The following is a 22570-nucleotide window of genomic DNA, read 5'->3' as shown; positions in this document are numbered from 1 at the left end:
TGTCATTCAGAATAGAGTTTTATTTATAAGTCAGAACCAGCATTTGCTGGTGTAAGCAAAGAGAACTGAGGGATTAGTAATTTGCATCTCTGCATCTAATTGCATTAGATTTGCATCTCTGTCTTATAGATTTACTGAAATAGGTAATTTACACAGAAAATAGTGTCTTGACACAATATGAGAGGATAAAGCATAAACACATCCACTTGTAATCCCTGCAGGGCCATGTTGAAACTGTAGTGTTTGTGTTTGGGCAGAAAGGCTCCAGTTTCATCTATTCTGTGATTCTTTTCCTGTTGCAATCTTTATTCAACAGGCAGACTATGAATGTAACCCATTTTAGTTATCAGCAGAACATGAGTGCATTTGGTGTATTGTCAAGTACCTTCTTTCAAGAAGAGCATAATTCCAGCTCAGAGTTTACTTCAGAAGTTTATACTTCAAAATTTCTCTCATATTTTTTCTCAGTTAAAAGTGAACCAAAAGTAGCCATCATTTACCTGCTGTCTGCTAGAGGACCTAGAAAGATTAGGAATAAAGACTTGATTTTTGAAAGATCCTGAACCACTTCAGTGGGATGCATGTCCCAATATAAAATAGTGGCGCTGAATGTCAGAGTTCATGTGCACCTGAGGTTCTAGAGAGGCACTTTACAGTAAACATATTTTTCAGGGAATCCTGATGGTACCACTCCTTTTTCTTCATGCCTACATAATGCATGTCCAGTTTTTAGACTTTTCTGGTTACAGTATGTGGATTTGCACTTGGATGCCAATGATAAAGTTCACTAAGGAGCACACATGAACCTAAGCATGGTCCAGATTTTGGTACAAGCACCAGTTTGTGCAGTTTAGTTTCAGTTTAGTTACCAGTCAAGGAATGCTTGTGGCTGATTAGTTATTTTCAAATAATTTGGAAAGGATAGTTTTCTGCAATTGCTTTACTTTTTGAATGGAAACTTTACATGAATTGTCCCTGCAGTGCAGCCAGTCTATGGGAGGGGTGGCTTGTTAATTGAATTAGAAGCAAGTGAGTCACACAGTGTGCTTTTAAACAGGCAGGAGAAGGAGAGATCTGTGTTACTGTGGGATGAATTCTGTGTTCTACAGAGGCAAGAGTGGGGAGAAGGAGAATTAGGGGGGATTATCTCATACCAGAGCTGCAAGTTTTATTTCTTCTCTGATTTGCACAATTCTGACCCCATCCAATCCCCATTTGTGACAGCATCCTGGATACTGCACAGGAATAACTGGGGAGAGGGGTGTCTGGTTCCCAACAGCTGGGAAATGGATGATATGGCCAGCAAAGATCATTGGAAGGGTGGCTTACAAATGGTGTTTGCTCTAACATTCATTGCTGTTCCCTGAATCAGTGCCTCAGTTCATTGGCTGTGTGGGGATGTCCACTATGCTTGGAAAAGTGATGGAAAGGAAAATTAACCTCTTAAATAGAAGTTTTGTATAGAGAGGTCCCAGGAAATGTCTTAGAGACACAAACTTTCACTCCTTTTTTTTTTTTTTTTTTTTTTTTTTTGTCTTCCCTCTATTTTAAACAAGGTGTATCAGGTTATATGTGAGTCAGGGACTTACTACATAAATGTATGTATAGAGCACAGGTTCTCATTACCAGCAGCAAGCACACCCTGGCTGTTCAATAATTGAATGCATTTCAGGTCTGCTGTCAGAAGGCAATACAGGAATGGGTTTGGACTTGGGAAAATCACCTTTAGACATCAACTGCTTTAGATTCTCCTCCTACCCTCTGGTTTAAGTGAAACTAAATATAAACTTTGGTGGGATTAAACACACGTTTTTGTTTGTATTTTTAGCATATTGGAAGAAAGGAGGCGTGTGGTTTGGGGTTGTGCTACTTTATTCCTTGTTAATAATGGATGAAACAATCCAGTGTATCAACACAACCAGCCATGAGTGGTTGTGTTAAAATCTGAAGGGTATTATTCAATTTATAGAGATCCCAGATAACTGAGGGCCCTCAAAGAGCACTTCTTTTTGAATTAGCAGCATATTTAAAAGCATGCTAAGTCTGTGTAGCTTGACTATTGATACTGAAGGGCTAAGAGAGCACTTAACTACTATTATGTATTCAAGAGAGAGGCTGTAGAGGCTCTCTTGAAATTCCCTAGTCAGAAGGGACAATAGAAGCTAACACACACTATTACTGCACAACAGGAGCCTTTTATTAGGTGTATTTCTGTGAGACATTTTGAAATAATCCATCTCAGAACAATATTTCAGCCCAGAATAAAAATAGTGCTATTTCTGTCTGAAAATGCCAATATTAAATTACACTTTTAGAACAGCAAACCAAGAGTGGGCATGGGTTGCTTATGATGATCCTTGATACACTTGCAAATCTCCTGATCTGTTCATGAGAGATGCAGCTTTACAGTTTTCTTCATGCATTGAACACCAAAGTGTTTAGGAATAATAGCTGTTGCAAAAGGCACAAAGGAAAAGAGTGATCAGAACTAACTCAGGGAGAACTGTCTGCCATCCAGGTGGACTGGGAGAAAAAATAATGAAAAAACAATCACTGGATTCAATAAAAAATAGGGGGTTTGTTTAGATTTAAATTTAGATTAGGCTCTTAAAATAACAGTTGGTATTAATGTAGGCATAATGAGACTCAAACAGCTTCATTTTTAATCACTTTTTCCTGGCCTTTATTTGTATTTCTTTGTAAATAGTATTAAAGAATGGATGAACTGGTACTTAGTTGTGAGAGGCAGCAAGAAGCTCCTTTTGGAAAACAATAGGAAAAATATGTGTAAAGAGCAGCTGATTTACCTGGAAAGCTGAGAGTACAATGGATTAAAGTAATGGAATCATCACTAAATCTCCTTGTGTACAGTAAATTACTTAGTTCCTGTATTGCAAACACTCATTTTAGCCACCCATGCACCAAACCCTGGTGCAGCCCAGCCCTGGATATTGAGTTTAATTCCTGCCCCTGAAAATTCTCCTGTATTTACCCTTTTGTGAAGGCAGCAGCTGGGTGCTGTGAGAGCTCAGCACCACTGTGCTCCCAGTTCTTCTCAGGGCTTTTTGGGAAGCTCTGCTTCCTTAGGATTCCTGGAGTCAGAGGAACATTTTTTCCTCTGTGTCTCACTTCGTTGTGTCCCAGAGCTCACCCCCAATAACATCTGTCCTCTTCTTTTTTTCTAATGCCCACCAAAGTTTTTGGAGAATAAATACCAGCACTGTAAATTGGAAATTTTGTTTTGTGAGCCAAGGTACTCATGCTGTGTGTACAGTGAGGTGCTGCACTGTAGGCTAAGGTTCTCTGTCATGGTATATAAACTTCAAACCTTTCTGGAAACCTTTCTGGAAGTTTCATCTGCTTCCTGTGACAGGAGAGAGCTGGGCCCATGATGCACCACTGTTAATTTTGCATCAACAGCATGATATTAGCTAATAGTTTGTTTTTGTTTTTGTTTTTTTTTTTTCCTGCAGAAAATGTTATTTCAATTCATACTTTCTCAAACAATACCATCAGGCATTCCAGCTAACTGTGTAAATTCTTTTCAGCTAATACAGATGTTTGCTTCTAAGCTGCCTGCTAAAAGATATTTTTAACAGAAGGTGTTTAAAAATCCTTTATAATTGAGTGGGTGAGTCCACATGTTGATCCTTGGTTGATCCTTGATTTGAGAATTACAGTGACTTTTTAGCTATGTTCTACATGAGGCAGTGAGTACCCTGTGCAGCACCACAAGTATGTTGGTATTTCTGTAGATTAGTTTATCTGCATCATGCAAATAACTGTACACAAAAATCTTATTTTTTAAAGTATGAAAAAAATGAGGGGAAATGAGTTTAGTCAGAGATCTTGAAACCACTGGGAACTGAATTTTAAGTATTCTAAAAATATTAATGACTGCACATCACTTTTTTCGCAGTCCTGGATACTTTTAGAGTAATTATTTCTCAAAATAACTGTGGTGCTTCAGCAAAGGACCTCATCAAACAGTACATTCTTAATCATGGGCTGGAGGAGAAAACAGTGCAGGAAGAGAAGGATGAGTGGGAATATTCTTTGATCTTGGGGTGTCTGGTTTTGTCTGTGCTGCCAGGCAGGATTCCAGGGGTGAGCCTGGGTCTCTGCCATGCCCCAGGTTGGTCCCTCAGTGTCCCCTCTGCCTCTGCTCCCTCAAAACTTTATATCCAAATCCTCTTTTCTAAAAAAAAAACCAAAAAAGCCAAATCCTTTATTCCATCACACTAGAATTTAGTGTTCTGAAGGACAAAAAAAAAAAATACTTTAGGTTTTTTATGTTTTTTTCCCAATGGGGAATGTATAGATTGTTTCTGTGTTCTGAAGTTTATCCGTGATCTTACTGTAAATAATTCAGTCTTCCCTCAGTTGTATGAATTGCAATTTAAATACTTCTAATACCAAAATTAGATGCAGAAGAAATAATCTTTTCTTACTGAAGTAGATTAAAAAGTTACATATTTTTTTTCCTAACAAAATCTAATAATAATGATGTTTTAGTTATCAGTATTAATATTATGTACAAATTCAAAGGCAGATTGTCAAAATATAATTAGAAGGCTCTGTGCAAGATATTAAATACACTCTAGTAGCAGAGATGAAAAAAGCATCTGTTTTGAAGTACTTTAATTGGAAATTAGACGACTAGAGTAGGAAAAATTAGATTTGTATGAGATGAAATCAGAAAACATATAAGAATCTTAGATATAAAGAGAAGGAAAATACCTACAGAGCACGGAGGAAGCCAAGTGCTATCTAGAATTTATGGTGAATAATGTAAATAAACTGTAATCTGACTTCTAAAAATCTTTTGCTCTGTTTTCTAGACATACTTGAAGTAATTATAGTTATATTATTCTTAAAACCTAATGAAAATGACTGATTTTGCTAACGTGCTCCTCTCAGCTGGATGAATGCCTCTGGTCTCCAGCTCACTTTCATTTGCAGGCTTCTGCAGTAGCTCAGGTTTTGAAGCATCTGTGGTGTTAAATTCATCCATATTCCAACGTACCCATTCCTGGGGTCAAACAAGTGTTTGCTTAGGGTTTGTTTGTGTGTTTATTTATTTTATATTTAACCTGAAAATCCTGCCTGTAATGAGGATCTCAATAGCTTCAGGTTCATTTGCCAGTTTCCACACAAGGGCTGAAGGCTGAGGGAGATATCAATACAATCAATGATGTGTTGTCTTAAAGTAAGGGGGAAAACGAGCTTGTCTTTTGTTTTATTTTTTATGTTACTTGTGGATGGCTGGAAAAAACAGGCCTCTCTAAATGCTGTTAGTTAAGGGTGCTATTTTCTGGAAAAGTTTTATTTCAGTGCTCTTTTCTGTGAAAGTTAGAAGCATAGCAATTAATGAGATTTCCAGTAGTCACAGTCTTAGTTAAATTGCATAAATTACAAGAATTATTTTAATACTCTTCAGTATTTCCACTATTTCTCTTTCAAGTGACAGCTGCAAGCAACAAAGAACTGGTTAATGGCAGACGTTTAAAAAAATGTATTTTGGGAGAACTCTGGAGTGTTGAATGCAAGTTGAGAATTGCTTCTGTAATACTGTGGAAAATGTGCCATTTGCACTTAATCCTGTCCTTCCAAACCCATTGGACTCAACTCAGTGCAGTTCCATTGCATATCAATGCACAACATCTAAAGTTTCACAAATCTCCATAAAGATTTGATGGGTTTGAATTGTGTGATTCACAAATCCTGACAGCTTGAGGCATGTCAGTGTATGTGTGTATAAAATCCTCTGTGTGTTTATACAGATATATGCACATATATCTGCAAAACCAGATGTCTCATAACCCACTTTTCCTGGTGGACTCTATTCCAGAAGTGAAGAATTTTCTTTCCTAGTTTGAAAGTACAGTTATTTCAACCTCTGATCAATGTTCAATCTGTATTCAGCTAAGACTGCTAAAAATACATTTTTAAGAAAACTTGACATGTTTTATTTAAGTTCATTTAAAAGAAAAAAAAGGAAATAACCTTAAACTTGTGTCATTTGTTCAAAATGAGCATTGCAAAAGTGTTGGTTTTGGGGGCATGTCTGTGTTCTGCTTTTGCCAATGTCAAACTGTGCTGATTTGGGCTCTTTCTGCTTTGGAGTCAAAGGACAAAAAGTGCCCCTGGCTAAACTCTCTGCTCTGGTTGTGACTTGATTTCTGTTTTGAGATGAAAACTGAGGTTTAGTTGAAGCACCAAAAGCAGATACCACTCTCTCTCTCTTTCTTGTAGGCAGGGTGCTGCTGTGCCAGGCAAACCAGGAGGGATCTCCCGTGTACAGTGCCCCCAGTTCACTAGTATACACATCCACAAGTAAGCTAGTGTTATGGCTCGTTTCTTGTTCTGTTTTTTGTGACAAAAGCACATTAATGTCAATTAAGCCCCCTAAAAATGTCAACTTTCCCAACAGCTCTTGTTAAGGTAAATGTGGTGTTTATAAACATATGTAAGTAATGTCAACAGATAATTCAGTGTTTTTAGTTGAATCTTTATTATCAAAGTATATTTTATTTTAAAAATTAAAAAAAAATTGCCTGTATTACAATGCTGTACAGAAATGGTCAAAAGTTCTACAGTAACAGTGACAGTTTTTGGAATCCAGTACTGTTGTGTGCTCTGCATTTCATGTAGAAGATGTTGTGTTTCTTCTGTCCTGTTCACAACTGTGATTTAATACACAAAATGTCTGTTACCATGCTACCATTTGATTGGGTCAGGCAGCAATTAGATATGAAGTCTTTTACCAAAGGAACAGTCTGTATGGAAGTGGATATTTTGAGCCATAAAAAGCTGCTCTAATAAAAAGAGCAGAGAATCTGACATGATGGATGCTGCCATCAGCCATTTTTCCATACAGAACTTCAGAGTAGAGATGTGCCCTCTGAAATTCTGAGCAGAAATCTCCTCTGAGAGTGTTTTAGATTGGATTGGTGGTACCTCTGACTCTCATTCTGGCCTCTAGTGGGATGAGAAACCTGGAGCTGAATGCAGGAGCAGTAACAGCTCTGTGTTCATTGGAGTCCTCTGTAAAGAAAATACATGGTTTGATTTAACAGCATTATCAGATATATGCTCTTTATGAAGATTGTATTCAATCCAGAATGCACTTCTACTCTCATAGAGCTTATCTAGACTGCTAAAATAATTATTTTTCAAATTAAAATCAGGAATTAGGACAAAAGTGTTCCATAGTGATCATCTCTACAGTCATGTAATTCTCTTTTGGCAAGCATTATCAATGGCATCCCTAGAGCTGCTGCTTTTCCAGGATTCATATGGGATCCCCTTTAAATGAGGAGTCTACAATACATAGTGAAGTAACCAAATACATCAAGTGTTCTAAATTGTGAATTAAATTGTCAGTTAAGTCTGCATTTGCTTCCAGGTGCTCCAAGAATGTTTTCTAATATGTCACCTTTCCCTAACAGTGGTTTTTTTGTTTTTTTTTTTCTCATTGAAGTAAGACAGAGATATGAACTACTTAAATTAATGCTCCCTTTTGGACATTTTTAGTGCATGCCTCCCTTTTGACTGACACTTGTTGTCTTAGAAAATGACCCAAACATTTCACTCATCCCACTATTAGGGAGCTTCTTTTAGAGAAGAGGGGGCAGTGTTTGTTACAATTTTCTGAAATTTTTTCTTTGAAAGGTTTTTATAAGTTTACCCTGTTGCTTCTATTGTCTCACTGATTTGTATCCCAGGAATTTTATTTCTGGGATTGCTGTTTCCATCAGATGATATTTCCACTAATATTGATTCCCCAGAGACACTGTGAGCAAGCTGAGCTCTGGAGTTCACTGTTTCCATTATGTCTCCTGAGTCAGTCCTGTTGAAAAATCTTATTTTGCAGTGGTGCTCCTTGAATAATGATATCCTAACAAACACCTGTTTGTTTTCAATTATGCCAAATACATAAATAAACAAGCTTTGCCTATCTGTCTCCCACTGGGCAATGTGTAATACACAGTTTCATAACAGGCATTGCTGGTAGCCCTTGCAGTAGAAATTATTACACTTTTGTTGAATCTGTGTGTGGGAAAGCCATGATTTTTCCTTTATTATGTACAGAATTTCCTCTTGCCAAAATGTAGTTTCCCCTACAGGGTCACAACTCCTAATAACACAAAATTACTGCAATTACTAAATATTGTAATTAGTTTTTTTATTTCTTATTACAAAACTTTCAATAAAGATGTAAAATAGCTTCATTTCTATAGGAAATTCCACTAGAAGGGAATAGAAATGAAGGTTGACTTTTGCCTCATTTCTTTTATTAGTGTAAAGATCTTCTATATCCCATTTTTGTGCACATTTGTAATATTGAAATTATAACTGATAAGTCAACATTAATGTCTTGGAGATGAATACTTGTACTATTATCATTCCATGTAGACAACAATATTGCAGCCTTCCTTTTTGAATAATTTGTTAATTGTTTATTCTGTTACTGCTGATATTGTAACTGTGAGATATTTTACAACAGCTTACATTGTGAGAATTAAGAGGTTTTCAATTTTTGACTGTGTTAACGGAAGGGAAAGAGTCTGCTGAGATTTTCCTAAAGCCATCTGATATACCTGAGTTCACGGAGTGTTAATGGCATTTAGGAGTTTTCAGATTATTTAGGAGAGTACAGTCCCCATTTTTCAAAGTGTTGTCTAACTTGATTGTTCATCTTTTGCTCCTGAGTTACAAGGCATGAAGGACTTGGAATATGGTTGCAAGATGTATACTTCTTAATTTGGCTAGCTTGGTTTCTCACTGAACTTGGTTTTTAATTGCACTGGCCACTGGTAGTCTCTGGTGACTCTGAGCATTTTACCCACTGGCTCTCCAGAAAGCAGACTGCAATTCTTGGAGCTTCTCTTTCCCTTCTGATATTTTATTTCTCCAGGATATATTTCATGTATCACACTATACATTTTGCAGCACAATGATTAGTTACACCTCTGAATATGTCAGGAGATGGAAACATGACTCTGCTTCCTTCCATCACTTCTGGCCCTTTGCATAATACAGAAAGAAATGAGCTGTTTCTTCTGCAAGCAGTGGAACAAATCAGCAGCAATAGTCTCTCATGCCTCATCTGTTCTCTTATGCTGAAGGAGAAGATGGGACCTGGATCTGTTTTTCATTTGCACATCTATTGTTGGAACAGAGAATTTTTAATGTAGAAAGCAGAATTTCAGCGTGCCAATGTGTTCCCATCCCTGGGTGGGACAGGTCCTGTGACAACCACAGTCAGGAAATCCAGGCAGGAATCCTTGGCTGCTGTAGATTCCCACAGACTGGCATCTCCAGGGCAGAACTCATACCATAGATTTCAGGTTTGGCATCTCAAGGCAGAACTGGTACAACAGATTTCAGTTAAATCCTTCATCATTGTCATAATGCAGGATGCAGACAAGTATTGAAAGGATTTATATCCAGCCAGGAATGATTGGAGTTCACCAAATCCCAGTGAGTCAGCCCTCACTGGAATCTTCCTCAAGGCCCAGGATATCTCACTGAAAGTAAATGAAACAGTTTTGCTGCATGTAACTGAAGTCTATTTTTACCCTCACTTCTTTAGAATAGCTGCTTCCACAAGGAATTTTAAAATCCTGAAGAAATTTGTATCTACTGGTAAATAAGAAAAGAGTCAAGAATAGGTTTGGAACTTTTCCAAATTGAAGCCACAAATTAGTAGGATCCATGAGAATACTAAGACCCTTCAGGACAAAAGGAAGATTGAAAAGAAGAGAAAAAATTCTGTCCCTGAATGTCTGTATCACTGTTCTGCCAAAGACAGTAACACAGCTGGGTATGTATGGTTCAAAAAGGAAAAAAAAAAAACCCCAAATCTGAATTTATGCAAGAACTTTAAAAACTGTTTTGTGCCTATTTCCCCCCATTTTTCCATAATATAGAAGTGCCTGAAAATGTGAATGAAGTAGAAGCTCATGAGACTAAAGCATGGGGAAGAAGGAAGATATGAAATTGTAGAATTGTAAAATAATTCAGGCTGGAAGGACCAGGTTGCACCAGAGCACCTCTAAGGATGGAGTGGCACAATTTTATGGGGTCATCTGTTCCAGAGGCTGAAGATCCTGGCAGTGGAAGCCTCTCTTGTTGCAAGTCATGTTTGCTGTCCCTTGTCTTCCCAGCATGTGCTGGCTCTGTCCCTGGTAATGTCCTGTCCTTGGTGGCAGGGTATGGAAGAGAAGATGCAATTCCAGTGGAAATCCCTGTGCTCAGCCCTTGCTGATGTGGTCAGGAATCAGTGCATCCCATCCCTCAGGAATGCCCAGTTATGCCCAGGCCCATGGAGGGCAATGGGAGAGAGATGGAATTTAAAATTTAAAGGGAATTTCAAAGGCAGCTAAATATTTTTTACTCATTACTTCAGCACTTTGATCTGTGAAACTTCTAGGCTTTATTTTAGCTCCAAGTAAGCATTAAGATACTTGAATTACTGAGTGTGTAGCTATTAGTGGATTTTTCTGAGCACACATTGAAGGGATAGTTCACTGTTAGCTACATGGGTAGCTCACACGTATGATAAAATATTTTAAGTTTCTCCATGCCTTTGTTCAGAATGCTGTGCAGATGAACACCTCTATTTCCCAAATGTTCAGCATGCCCATAAAAGAGAATTTTGCCTTGACTTCAATGAGTACATTTAAACTGCAGTCAATTTTGGCTTAGATTTCCTAAATGTTAGAGTTGTTTCATCTTCAGTAAGCTTGCTTATCTGCTCCTAAATAAATCTTTCATGCTGCAATCAAGTGATAGAATTAAAAGAAGAAAAATATGAAAATGCAAAATCCGATATTAATTCATTTTATTTTATCATACTCAAGGGCAAATGAAGTTGATGGCCCATTTTTTAATTGATATATTGATTACAGTTTTGGAAGAAGTGGTGGTGGAAGTCAGCAAAAATGATTGAGGTGGTACAAATGCTTATAAATCTGTCCCACATTGTTCGTGTTCTTTAATTGTAATTGTCTGATAAAATTTCCATCGGTTTCTGTAATTAACCTAATGGTCTAAATGAATTTCCAGATCACTGGTTATTCATTCCAATATAGAAAATGCCATTACATTGAGTTTAATTAATACTAAGTAAGTTCACAGTCCATTGTACCATTAGAATTTTATTATTTTAACTGTTTAAATTATGAATATTATTTCTTCTCATCTTGTTTGTCCCATTTATGGACTTGAGTGTTCCTTTTCTATTCATACTAAAATAGCATGAGCCCCTTATAATTAAAATATTTAAAACCCAGTGCTCTTCAAGCTCACATCCTCAAAATATCACTGTAGATTTTTTAATTATTCTTTAAACTATTTTTAAACAGAATTCAGTCAGTGCCAAGCTCATAATCCCATGATATGCCCTGGAACATCTTATTTATCTTGATACTCCTTTCAGAGAAGTACATATGACAGATAAGCACTCACCAGAGAATCCTTCTGCTTTGCGTCAGACAGATATTAAAACAATAAACTATGTTGCCCTGGGATTTTAGCTTATGAGGGCCAGGAAACAACAAGGCAAAGATGAGATGTTTCTGAAAGGTGGGAAGGCAGTTCTTTTGGAAAATTCCCTGGAAACCTTTGGTCCTGTAATATTTTTGAACAAGAAATATTTTTAAGGCTTTTTGTTTTGTTTTGTTTTTTTTTTAAAGCAAATCAGGGAAACACACTTCATTCCTTCAGAGCAGACATTAGAAGTGCCCCAAAATTATCCCAATATTCCTGGTATTCCAGTCATTATGGACAGAAGGAAAATCTATGGCACAAAAACATAGTATTAATTACATGATGTGGCAATTTTGTTCTCTGTTGAAAAATATTCGCACTTAGAGCATATATAGCAGGCATATGTCCTAGTTTTAAAAAGGTATTTTTTTCCCTGGGGGTGTTTTGTTTTAATTCATAGAGAATGTTTCAGGATCTTGCTTATAGAATAAATAGTGAAAATAATAAATATACATTTTATATATTTTATATAATTATATATTGATAAATATATAATTATTTATATTTATTTTATTTATATTATTTATATTTATTTTTATATATTTATAAAGAGCACATCCATCAATAGGATTTAGTGTATTTGAGGACTCATTGTGCTACAGAAATGAAAATTAAGTCAAGCCTGTCTTGATATTATGTTCTTGCTTTAGAAATAGGTTACTTGGCTTAGGAATATTAGTAAACCACCTAAAAAATGCCATATGGAACTATTTTCATGTTGCTTGTTTCAGTGAAGACATTCCAGGTTCTCCTGTGGCATTACTAATGGATTGAAGGAAGACCTTTGACATTTCTATTATGTTCTGGGATATTTTCAATACCAATAAAATTACACAGGGAAATCAGAAATTTTCAAAAGTTGATTCTGAGCCAAATCATTAGTGGAAGCATTCAGTTTGGAAACCTTGATTCTCTTGATTTTTGTCAGGTTTAATCTGTTGCACAGGTATAATTATCTAAAAATTCTACTGTAATGATGGCAGTTTGCTGCTACCCCAGGCAGCTGCAGGGTAGATGCTCCTGGGGTTTGGGGTGTCCTTCTCTGAGTTTTGTGTGTCAGTCATGACTGACCTCATTCCATCCACATGGACATATATTGCAATGGTATCAAGGATTCATTTGTTCTGATTTTATTGTTGTAGCTTTTCTTCATTTAGCTGTTTGGCAGGCTTGCCATTTTGAATTAGAATATGGGTCAGGAGCAGTTTAAAACATGAGCAGTCATGTGGAATAAACAATTTGCCAGTGCAGCACTGGTGACCAACCTGTGATTCAGGGTATTGGACTGTTTGGACTTACTCCTTTCAGAATGCAGCTAAAGAGTGAGAATTACATGTAGTAATTGCATTCACTGTGCACCTCACATTTACATAGTGAGAATTGCATTCAGTATCACCTTGCATCATGTTCTGTGCTGCAATTGTACCTCAGACCCCTTGGTGCACAGTCCTGGGTGCCACCTTCCCTGGCTCTGCATCCTGCAGCCTCTCTGCTCTCTCACTCATTTTTAGTACCAGACCCACAGTGTTGACTGTACATCTCAAATCATCCTGTCTGTCACATAGCAAACTCTTAATTTTGTGATTTTCAGCTTAGCCTGTTAAGATTTGGATTCAAATAAAGGCACACCATAGTGTCACTCTATTTTGTGATGGTTATTATTGAATCATGGCTCTTGGAATTGTTCTGTGTACAGAAAAACTCAACTTGAATTTCACAGGTAGCAAGTGCTTTTTAGGAATTGACATTTTTAGTATCAGTATGACTTTGCAGGTGCAATTCTTTGTTGTGACAATTCTTCCTTTATGGTTTGGATTAGGTTAACAGCTGGGTTTTTCCTCTATTACTTCCTGCCTAAATTGTTCCCAATGCATTCTGACAGTGCTCTTTTTACAGTTTAATAATTCTGTTGAGCTTTAGGAATCCTTGTGTCATCTAAACAGTGTTTCTTGTCACTATATAATTGACTTTCATGAACATTCAAATTACTAAATTTTGTCATCTCTTTATAGCAGTGCTACTCTTCATCCAGCTTTTCACAACCATGGCCTTTTTCCTTTGTCTTGGAAATGGTGCCTTGTTAGACACAGGGGATTTCTTCTATTTGCTTGAAACTTCTATCTGTCCAATGACTGGGAAGACCAGACAAGATATTGATCACTTTGATCATCTATATTTGAAGATTGTTCTTTAATTTAAGATCAAACATCTCTTCTCTGATCTCTACTGTTTCTTTTCCCTTATGGCCTGGGTGCTTTTTTATCTCCTGAGCTTTTTCTTCTTTTTTAGTTGTTTCCTTTGTGAAAAGCCAACTGTTCTTTGTACCTCAACTATTTGTACTTTCAGTTATGCAGTATTCTCATTTTGATTTAAAGTACATCACAAGTTAATTTTGCCACCATTTCTAGTTTTTTTTTTTTTTTTTTTTTTTTTTTTTTAATCAAAGGTGTAGCTTGGTGTCATTGCATAGCTTTACAAAAAGAGTTCTCAACCATCTTATTATCTTTGTATCCCTTTACATCCTCCATTTCCAGGACCATGCTCAAACAGCTTGTGAATATCTCCAGTGATAGAGATCCTACACCCCTCTGTGTGGCTGCTGTGCCAGTGACCAGTCACTCTGATGTGGAAAAAGCCTGGGCAGGAAGATGAGACAGTTTGCAGGCTTGGGCATCATGAGGTTATAAATTAATGGCATATCATGGTAGCAATATACAGAGAAACCAGTAGTGGGTTGTTTATTGGTACATGAGAAGAGATGAAACAAAACCAACAGTTCCATCTGGACTTGAAATAATTACAAAGTCAATTTATGGAAGTCACTGAAAAATAGATAATTAGATCTGAAAGCAATTGTATGATAACCAAATGAAAAGTTTTGTTTGAACAGTTAAGTGTCTCCCTATAATTTAACATAGGAATAAACAGTGGGTTGCCTTTTACTGAAATATTTAGTTTATGGGGTTTTTTATATGCATTTGGTTATAGTTTGGTAGGGAATAATCTAAAAATTTGATTCTTTCCATATCTGAGGCTGAAATAATTGAAAACAGTGTTTAAAAGTAGTTGCCTATCCTCTTTCTAGAATTATTTACATGTACATCAGTATAAAAAGTTTCACCACATTTACGTGAAATTTGGTGCTAATTTGGATTTGACAGGAAACTTAATGCAGTAGTGTTGTGTAAAGGGATTCAATTACAGTGTGCAGTGTTTTGTAAGTAACTGTCTTGCATAAAAAAGTTAATTAATCAGAGCTGTGTCAATTTCCTTGTGCCATGTCAATTTGCAGCAAGGTAATTAATCACTAATCGCCCAGCGTGCAGCAGACTAAGGGACAATCCATGAGTCATTTGTTGTTCTTTTTTTCCAAATAAATGGCACACAGAGCCATGAAGAAACACATCTTGCCTTTCATAATATTTTTATCGACAGTTTTGCATGTTGTAATAGACTGCAGCAACAAGCAGCTGTAGTTCAATGGAATATGAATATTAAAGAAACAAATGAGAGCAGATTTATAGGCCATTGCTTTTCTGTTATGTCAGTTTTGAGATTACACTGAGCAAATGAACAGTGAAAAATTACTCTTCCATGTGGAGAATGGTGATTAGACTTGTACATTAATTAGAGATTTTTGTTTTCCTTTTTAATGCATTTCAAATGAGAATGTCCTATAAGTAGGGGTTTCTCCAAAATACAGATTTATTCATTCCTAAACAACAGTGTAAAATACTGGCATGTATTTTTTTTTACAATAGTAAGGAAATAATTGGTCTATAATTTTAAGTATGGTTCAAAAAATAGCTTGTGAAAGAAAGAAATAGAAGTGACCAGTTGTAACTGTGTTTGATGTATTTGGGAAATTTCCTTTGAATGCAGTTAATTCACAACTAAATCCCAGGGAAAATCATCTCACAGTGACAAGTGAAGAAATGTATTTTCAGCTTGTAATTTTAAACACTGTGAACTTTCTGAAGATTTTTTTTTACCCTGAATTTGAAGTGTGTGTATGTACATATATTTATATATAATTTAAATGCTTTTTCATGTTAAAATCTGTATTAACAGAGCTTACATTTTGCTTGCAGTGTGCTTTGGTCTGTGTATTTAAATGCACAAATCCTCTTTAGCACAGTGTTTATAATTCTTTCAAAGAATGCCACTTAATAACACTTATTACTATTACAGTGAAGGGAAAACACAGCACACATTGGGATAAACTGATTCTGTTCCTGAAATCTCAGATAATATCATATAGATTATTCTGCTTAGCCTTTCTCAGCATGCTACCCATTATATCTCTTTGTTTTTAATTTATTGTGTTTCCTCAACGGGGATCCTCCTGAACTATGGGAATAATGTAAATGTGTCTCCCTGTCTTTCCAGCAGTTAAACTGCGCCGCAGTAAATTAGCGATAAACCGATTCCAACACGACGTAACATTAAAATTCTTCACCATAAAACATTTGCAAACTCTTGCTGGCAGATGACCTGCTAGTCAGTGCGGAGGAGGAGAGATTAGGAGTGATGAGAGGTAGATCTGCTCATCCATTTTGATGGCACACCTTTCTTGGGGCATATGGCACCCTCATACAAATTCAAACCGCAGCACAAATGTGAAGAATAATTGCCCATTAAAGTGGCTGTATATTTTTATGGCTTTGATACAAAATCTGCCCCCTGTTGTCTTTTGCATCTGCTGCTCTTTCATCTATCCCAAAGCTTTAAAACTTTAATATGCAGTGTATAACCCTTAAGTATTTTTTTGCCAGGTTATATTCCTCTGTTTGGGAACTCAAGCTTTTCATTGTTCCGTCAGTCTTTGTTTTCCCAGGCCTGTGTTGAGATAAGGTGCCTACAAAATGCACCTCCCTGTCATGTTCATTTAATAAAAAATTCGTAAAACAAATACTTATATTACATCTTCTGGGAAAAATTAAGATTTTATTAAATTTCATCTGTGAAATACAAGATTAAGTTTTTCTTCCTTATGCTCGTATTTGCCTTTTCTATAAAATCATTAGTTATCTAAATTTTGCTGACATGCTACCATGAATTCTGTTAATTCCTAAGGCCTTTTTATTTGCTTAAATGTGGCAATTTGCTGGCCATATTTCATGTTTGAGATCTAAACTGAATTTCACTGAAGAAGGTACCCTGACAGTGATTCCATGTTTGCAGAGTACAAGAAGAGAAAACTTTGTAGACAATATTCATTGCAATAATACATTTTAAAATTGCATCCCCCAGGTATAAAAATAGAACAAACAAATTTAAAGAAGAAATCTTACTAGTATAATGTTCTTAAAACAATTTCATTTAGGCTGTAGTAGATGGTTTGTATAATTTTGGATAATTATATTAAGCAAAGCCAAGGATTTCTACAGCATATTAGTTATACTCTATTTTTTTAACTTGAAAAATTAAAATTGCAGGGTGACTGTAGGAACTGAGTTTTGTGGTTGTAGTCTTATTCATATTTGAATAGCTGAATTAATATCTATAGAATGGATGGGGCCATTAGATGAAAATGTAAATTGTTTTCTGTGGCTTGATGTTTGATTATATATTGTCCTTAGAAGAGTCTTTCTTTTCATAACTGCATGTTATCACCTCCTATCATCAACGTGCATTTGGAGAAATCTGCCTTTTCTCAGTCACAGATCAGAAGAATTCCAGCCATCAAATTACTTTGATGAATCTAAGCTACTTTTGCTTAGAAGTGGGCTCAGATGCTTCCCTGCTGAGAGTCAAACACATTTTCAACCCCATTATAATAGCATTTTCACTGACTGAGCTTCAGCAGCCTGGCACTGAGGCACTAAGGAAGGCTGACCTACAAACTGTAAGTCATTAAAACCTCTACCCCTCCTGGCTACTATCTTCATTACTTTTGGGACTGGTTAATAGCATTTAATGCTTCCTGATGGGACAGCCCTTTTCATAAAATTCTTTTTATGAAGTCCATTCTTCAGTTGTGTTCTAATGCTGCCACTTCTGCTGGTTATTTTGGGGTGAGGATATTAAAAAGTTGGTAGCTAAATAAATTCTGTGGTTATTACATATTCCTACCCATCTGATTTCTCAGCTGGGCTGAAGGAGCATTATGGGGTTTTTTTTCTGAACTCAAATCCAGGGTAAGAAGACCTGTTGGTTACTTTACCTCTAATCTCAATCTCTAATATTACTACCTCACAATAGACAGTGTCTTTTCAGATACTCTGATTTTCAGAGGGATCTAAATCAGTTTTGGGATGGATATAATTCTGTTGTAATTCTGAATACACTCAGCTGTTAAACCTCACTTGAATGTAAGGCCTTGCAATGCCACTTCTCAAGTTTAGTTTCCATCATGTCTGATCCTCTTCCTGACAGAGCTGCACATCAGTGCTCTGCTTTCCATTAATTGCATCTTCACTTTTTTAGTGCTTTGCTTTACTTTAGACATTTTATGCTCTGTGACTGTATTAAGGCAAGCATAGCAAAACAATTACATTAATTCAGGCTTCTCATTCAAACTCGTTCTTTGTGTTGCAGATCCTTTGAAAATGATAAAAAAAAAAAATCTCTATTTTGTCTTAACATCTCCCATGACTGCTAAGCCCGTCTTACAGGTTTTGGATTTGGTAAACTCTTACATAGGACAAGTGACTCTCCCTGCTATTTCTGTTTTCTTCTTTTTTCTCCTCTTTTGTTAAGAGAAGAAAAAGAAAGTAAAGAAAAGCTGTAGGACTGGAGGGAGTATGCAGGTCTCGAACATTATGTAAAACTATATGTTGCATTTTCCTCTGCATATTGTATTAATTTTTATACAAGGCTGTATACTTGGAAAGGGAAAGGACAGAAGTTACATGGTTCCAGCAGCAGGTCATAATTCTATCACTATTCTATTCACACTGGTCAACACTCAGTCTTGTTGAATATGCAAAAGCAATTACAGCATCCAGATTTCACATAGGTGATGTATATGACTTTTCTTAAAAGAAATGTTTTCCAGTACAATTCCTTCAAGACTTCTTAAATGCAGTTGCTTGCAAAGTTATCACCAGAATATCGAATTCTGCAAATTCATCTTTCTGATTTTGGCACATTCCTTTTATATTCCTTATAAAATATAGTATTTGCATTTTCTAAGACAGATCTAATTTATTTGCATTGCCATAAGATTGGTTTATGTTGTATCACAGGCATGTAAATCTTTGCAGAATTACTGTGCAACCTTTTTGTCAGAGAGAAGGACCTAGCAATGCCCCAAAGCCACAGCAGTAAGGCAGTAATAGAGAAATCACCATAATTACAGTATTGCCTTCACATGTTCAGCCAGTAAGGCTAAAAGCTGTGAATTTTTAAATTTTATTTTTTCAAATTCAAGGCTTCTTTTAAAATTTGTTGTTAAATGAGGATTGAAATAAATTCATATTTCAGAATTTAAAAATAGTATACATCAGTACTTTCATTTTCTTATTTTTATTAGGGTTTTGCTAAGCAATATTTGTTTTCTTTATTTACATACTGAAAAAAAATAGAAACACAGTGAAATACATCTAATACAAACCTGACTGCCAACTGGATTTGAGCTGGATTTGATTTTATCTGTCTCACTGATGAATTAATTGAAGAAATACCTGTTCTAACATTTATATGTGATATATGTACAAAGGAAAAGTGAAGTAATGAAGCACTGGTTAAAAGCTGGCAGAGAAAGTAAAGTGGGAAGTTTTGTTTGCTGTTTTGGGGGTTTATTATTATTATTTAAATTAAAAAGTTAGCAAGAGAGAAATTTTACAGAGGGAAAGCCTCTAATACTGTATTACTGTTCAATTTCTGATTAAAATCTTATAAGTCTCACATGGAATGGTAATTAATGTTCACAAATCCAATGATAATATAAAAATGTCTGAGTCGGTTTTTTTGTTATATGACTAAGTTGTTTCTGTTTGGTGTGAATATTATGTGGATTCAGAGGTATTCCTAAGGTATACATATATATATATATATATATATATATATATATATATCCTCTTGCCTTTGAAGGAGTGCAAGGTACTGTTATGTACATGGTGCAACCCCAAAAAACAAGAAAAGAGAGGAAAAGCTATTTGCATTATCACACGGCTAGGAGCTGGTTAATAATCTAACTCTTGAACAAAAGCAGAGCTCTGTTCAATTTGCAAAAACAGTGGATAATTTAGATGACTTGAGGTCACCTAAGTCTCTAATGTCTCACCCCCACTCAGAACGGGGCTGACTTTAGAAGACAGATCCAGTAATGCGATGCAAATACATTACAAATCCGAGCCTGAACTTGGACCTGGGGAGTCTCCCAGTAGCAGTGTTGGCTGAGCAGTCAGCACTCTTTGCCATGGTGTGTTCTGACAGGCTCAGAGCCCTGCCTGGCACTGCCACCCAAACTCCAGCCTGCCACTCTTCGGCGTGAAAAGATGAGCTCAAACACTTTGCCAACTCCCTCATCCAGCTCCAGGCCAGCTTTGACACCACCAATCTCCCTGCTTGCTGCACAACGTGCACACTTCACACTAACCTGTTTCTTTCCCTCTGCAGTGCCAGGATTTCCCTACCCTGCCGCCACCGCCGCCGCCGCCTACAGAGGTGCCCACCTACGAGGCCGAGGCCGCACGGTGTACAACACCTTCCGAGCAGCAGCTCCCCCTCCTCCCATCCCAGCCTACGGCGGGTAAGGAGCTCTGCTCCCCCTCCCCAGCTCACAGGGACCAGGGAGAGATGCCTGGAATGTGTACTGCCACGCTTGGTGGCCTTCAGCCATTCAGGTGTCACATACTGTTATGTTAATGCTCCGGAACAGGGAGGTTGTCTCGGCTAAAGGTGTATTTCTGATGATTGCAAACATCTGGTTATTAAGGAGGTTGGATGGAGTTAACTTATTTTTCTTCAAATCGCCTGCTGAAAGTTGTCTCTGCACCTAGTGCTGTATTTGTTTGGGTTTTTTTTTATACATATAATTTTTTTGTTATTGCAGTTTGCTTATTTATTCTAGTACCACAATAGAAATCTGGGAAGGTCCACTCAGGACTATGGGTTTTGTGTATATTTGCTTAAATAATACCATAAAATTTCGCTGTCAGTGACCTGTGTTTACTACAACCAAGTAGTAAACTAAGTAATCAAGAAGAGGAATTCATAGTCTTAATTTCTGCAAACTCTATAATCTTACTTATTTCAGAAGATTGTTTGGGTTTTAGGTGTATTTTGGGGAAAGAAAGAAGAAACAATTTCTCCTGTAGCTCTGCAAAGGCTGGCACAGGAAGGCTTTGTATGCAGCATGTAATATTTAAAAACCATAATAGCATTAGCAAAAGATTATTAGCTGTTAAGAAATTGGGAAATCTGGAAAATCAGAAAATTTAGCAGATCCTTGGCCAGAGTAGTATTTTGTCATAAAAACTTGATTTGCCATTATCTCTCTGTAGTGGATCTTTCTGGGAAGGGGTCAGGAAGGGTTGGCACAGGCAAGCAGAGAAGGTGATCTCTCTCTCTCTGTCATTCTTTCTCTCTGCCCTCACTGAAATCCTGTTCAGCAGCTCCTTGGCTCCCACTGGGGATGTCCCCCTGTGCAGGAGCTGCCAGCACAACCCCCTGCTCCATTCCAGTAGCTGATGTACCAGTTCCCTCAGTTTCTCAGTAAACCTGACTTCCATCAAGCCAAAAGGAGCAGCTTTTTCCAGACAAATTTGCTAATCTCATCAGTCAGCCTTTGGGCTGAGTTTTTAGGGATATGTTTATACAGGCAGTTTGACCATTACATCTCATTGGGCAGTTATTATCTCAAAGAAATAAGATACTCTAAAAACTAATGTTAAGAATGATGCCACAGAATCAGGTTATTTTGTAAAAGTGCATTCTATTGATTTGAGTGTTTTGTGTAGTTTATTAAGCAAAACAGTATTACCACTACTGGAGGAAAACACTTCTGAAGTTGGCCTGAATTACCTTTGATAATTCACACACAAGGATGGTGTCCCACCAAAGTTACCCTTCTGTGCCATACTCAGTTAGAGTCACTCCAGGCATTTGTACATGGCAAAGATGAAAGCAAGTTCAGAATGCCCTGCATTCAGATTTTAATCAGAATTCCTCAGCTACCAAATGAATACTGCATCTAAAGAAAGTGGAATCTCCATCTCTACCTTGTTTAAAAACAAATTCTTAAATTTGAACATAGACTACAATATGTAGTGAGATAACAAGGTGGGCTGTTCAGTTTCATGATGTCATTAACATCACACCATAGTTAAATACAAAGTCATAAAGGTGTACACAAAAATAATTACCAGTTGTGTTTGATAGTTTTTGAATTGGACCATAGTTTTTGGTTAGTATTTCCAAAATGAGTAAATACTTTCTGACTAGTAAGTAACTTAAATTTGTCCTGTCTTAAATTGTGTAAGTCTTGGTTCAGATATTTAATTCTCTCCATCCACCTGTGCTTTCCAATAATTCCCTGCTTTCTGAATTGCCCATTTTGTATTTCATAGGTTAGTACATATATAACATATGAATTTACTCATATCTCTGTTGCACTGATCCACAGCTGGGCTAATAAAGCTTTATTTTCCCATAATTTCTTTGACCTGGCATTTTGGACCTCATGTTGGTGTCTTCACTGATAAAAGCATGCAACGTGGAATTTGTGTGATTCTTTGTTCTCTGCTCACCTATTCTATCCTGTGACCCATCAAAGAAGCAATAAATTTTCATCAGAAAAAAAAAATATCCTTAATCAATGGAAACAAATAGGGAAATGTTCCCATAATAAATGAGAATGTAGCTTTTGGTCACAACATGAATAGAAATTAAGGAAAATTACTGAGATAGTAAAGAGATCACAGAGAATGAATCAGCTTAGAGAAGGAAGCAAACAACTTGGAATATCCTTTGTTGAAAATAAAAATGGAGTAAGTTTTGAATGCTGCTTTGAAATTAATTTGGTAGCAATTTCTTATTTTTCAGTCAAGGAAGGAGCCCAGCCTTA

The 22570-nt window shown here is 36.6% G+C and overlaps 1 protein-coding gene across 50 annotated transcripts in view; it reads left to right on the top strand.

Moving 5' to 3' along the window:
* RBFOX1 (RNA binding fox-1 homolog 1) overlaps positions 1 to 22570 on the top strand; it is a 1017140-nt gene that overhangs the window by 949555 nt on the left and 45015 nt on the right. For 36 of the 50 annotated variants that reach the window (XM_079320751.1, XM_079320738.1, XM_079320742.1 and 33 more), the window contains 2 exons: positions 6256 to 6336; positions 20122 to 20254. In XM_079320751.1, the coding sequence (XP_079176877.1) occupies positions 6256 to 6336; positions 20122 to 20254 (214 nt within the window). The remainder of the gene's footprint in view (positions 1 to 6255; positions 6337 to 20121; positions 20255 to 22570) is intronic. The other 14 variants (XM_079320785.1, XM_079320750.1, XM_079320739.1 and 11 more) reach the window with 1 other exon arrangement.

This window comes from Erithacus rubecula (genome assembly GCF_903797595.1).
Source record: "Erithacus rubecula genome assembly, chromosome: 17".
Taxonomy (NCBI): domain Eukaryota; kingdom Metazoa; phylum Chordata; class Aves; order Passeriformes; family Muscicapidae; genus Erithacus; species Erithacus rubecula.
The sequence above is the reverse complement of the archived record's forward strand: the minus strand, read 5'-3'. Positions and strand labels throughout refer to the sequence as shown.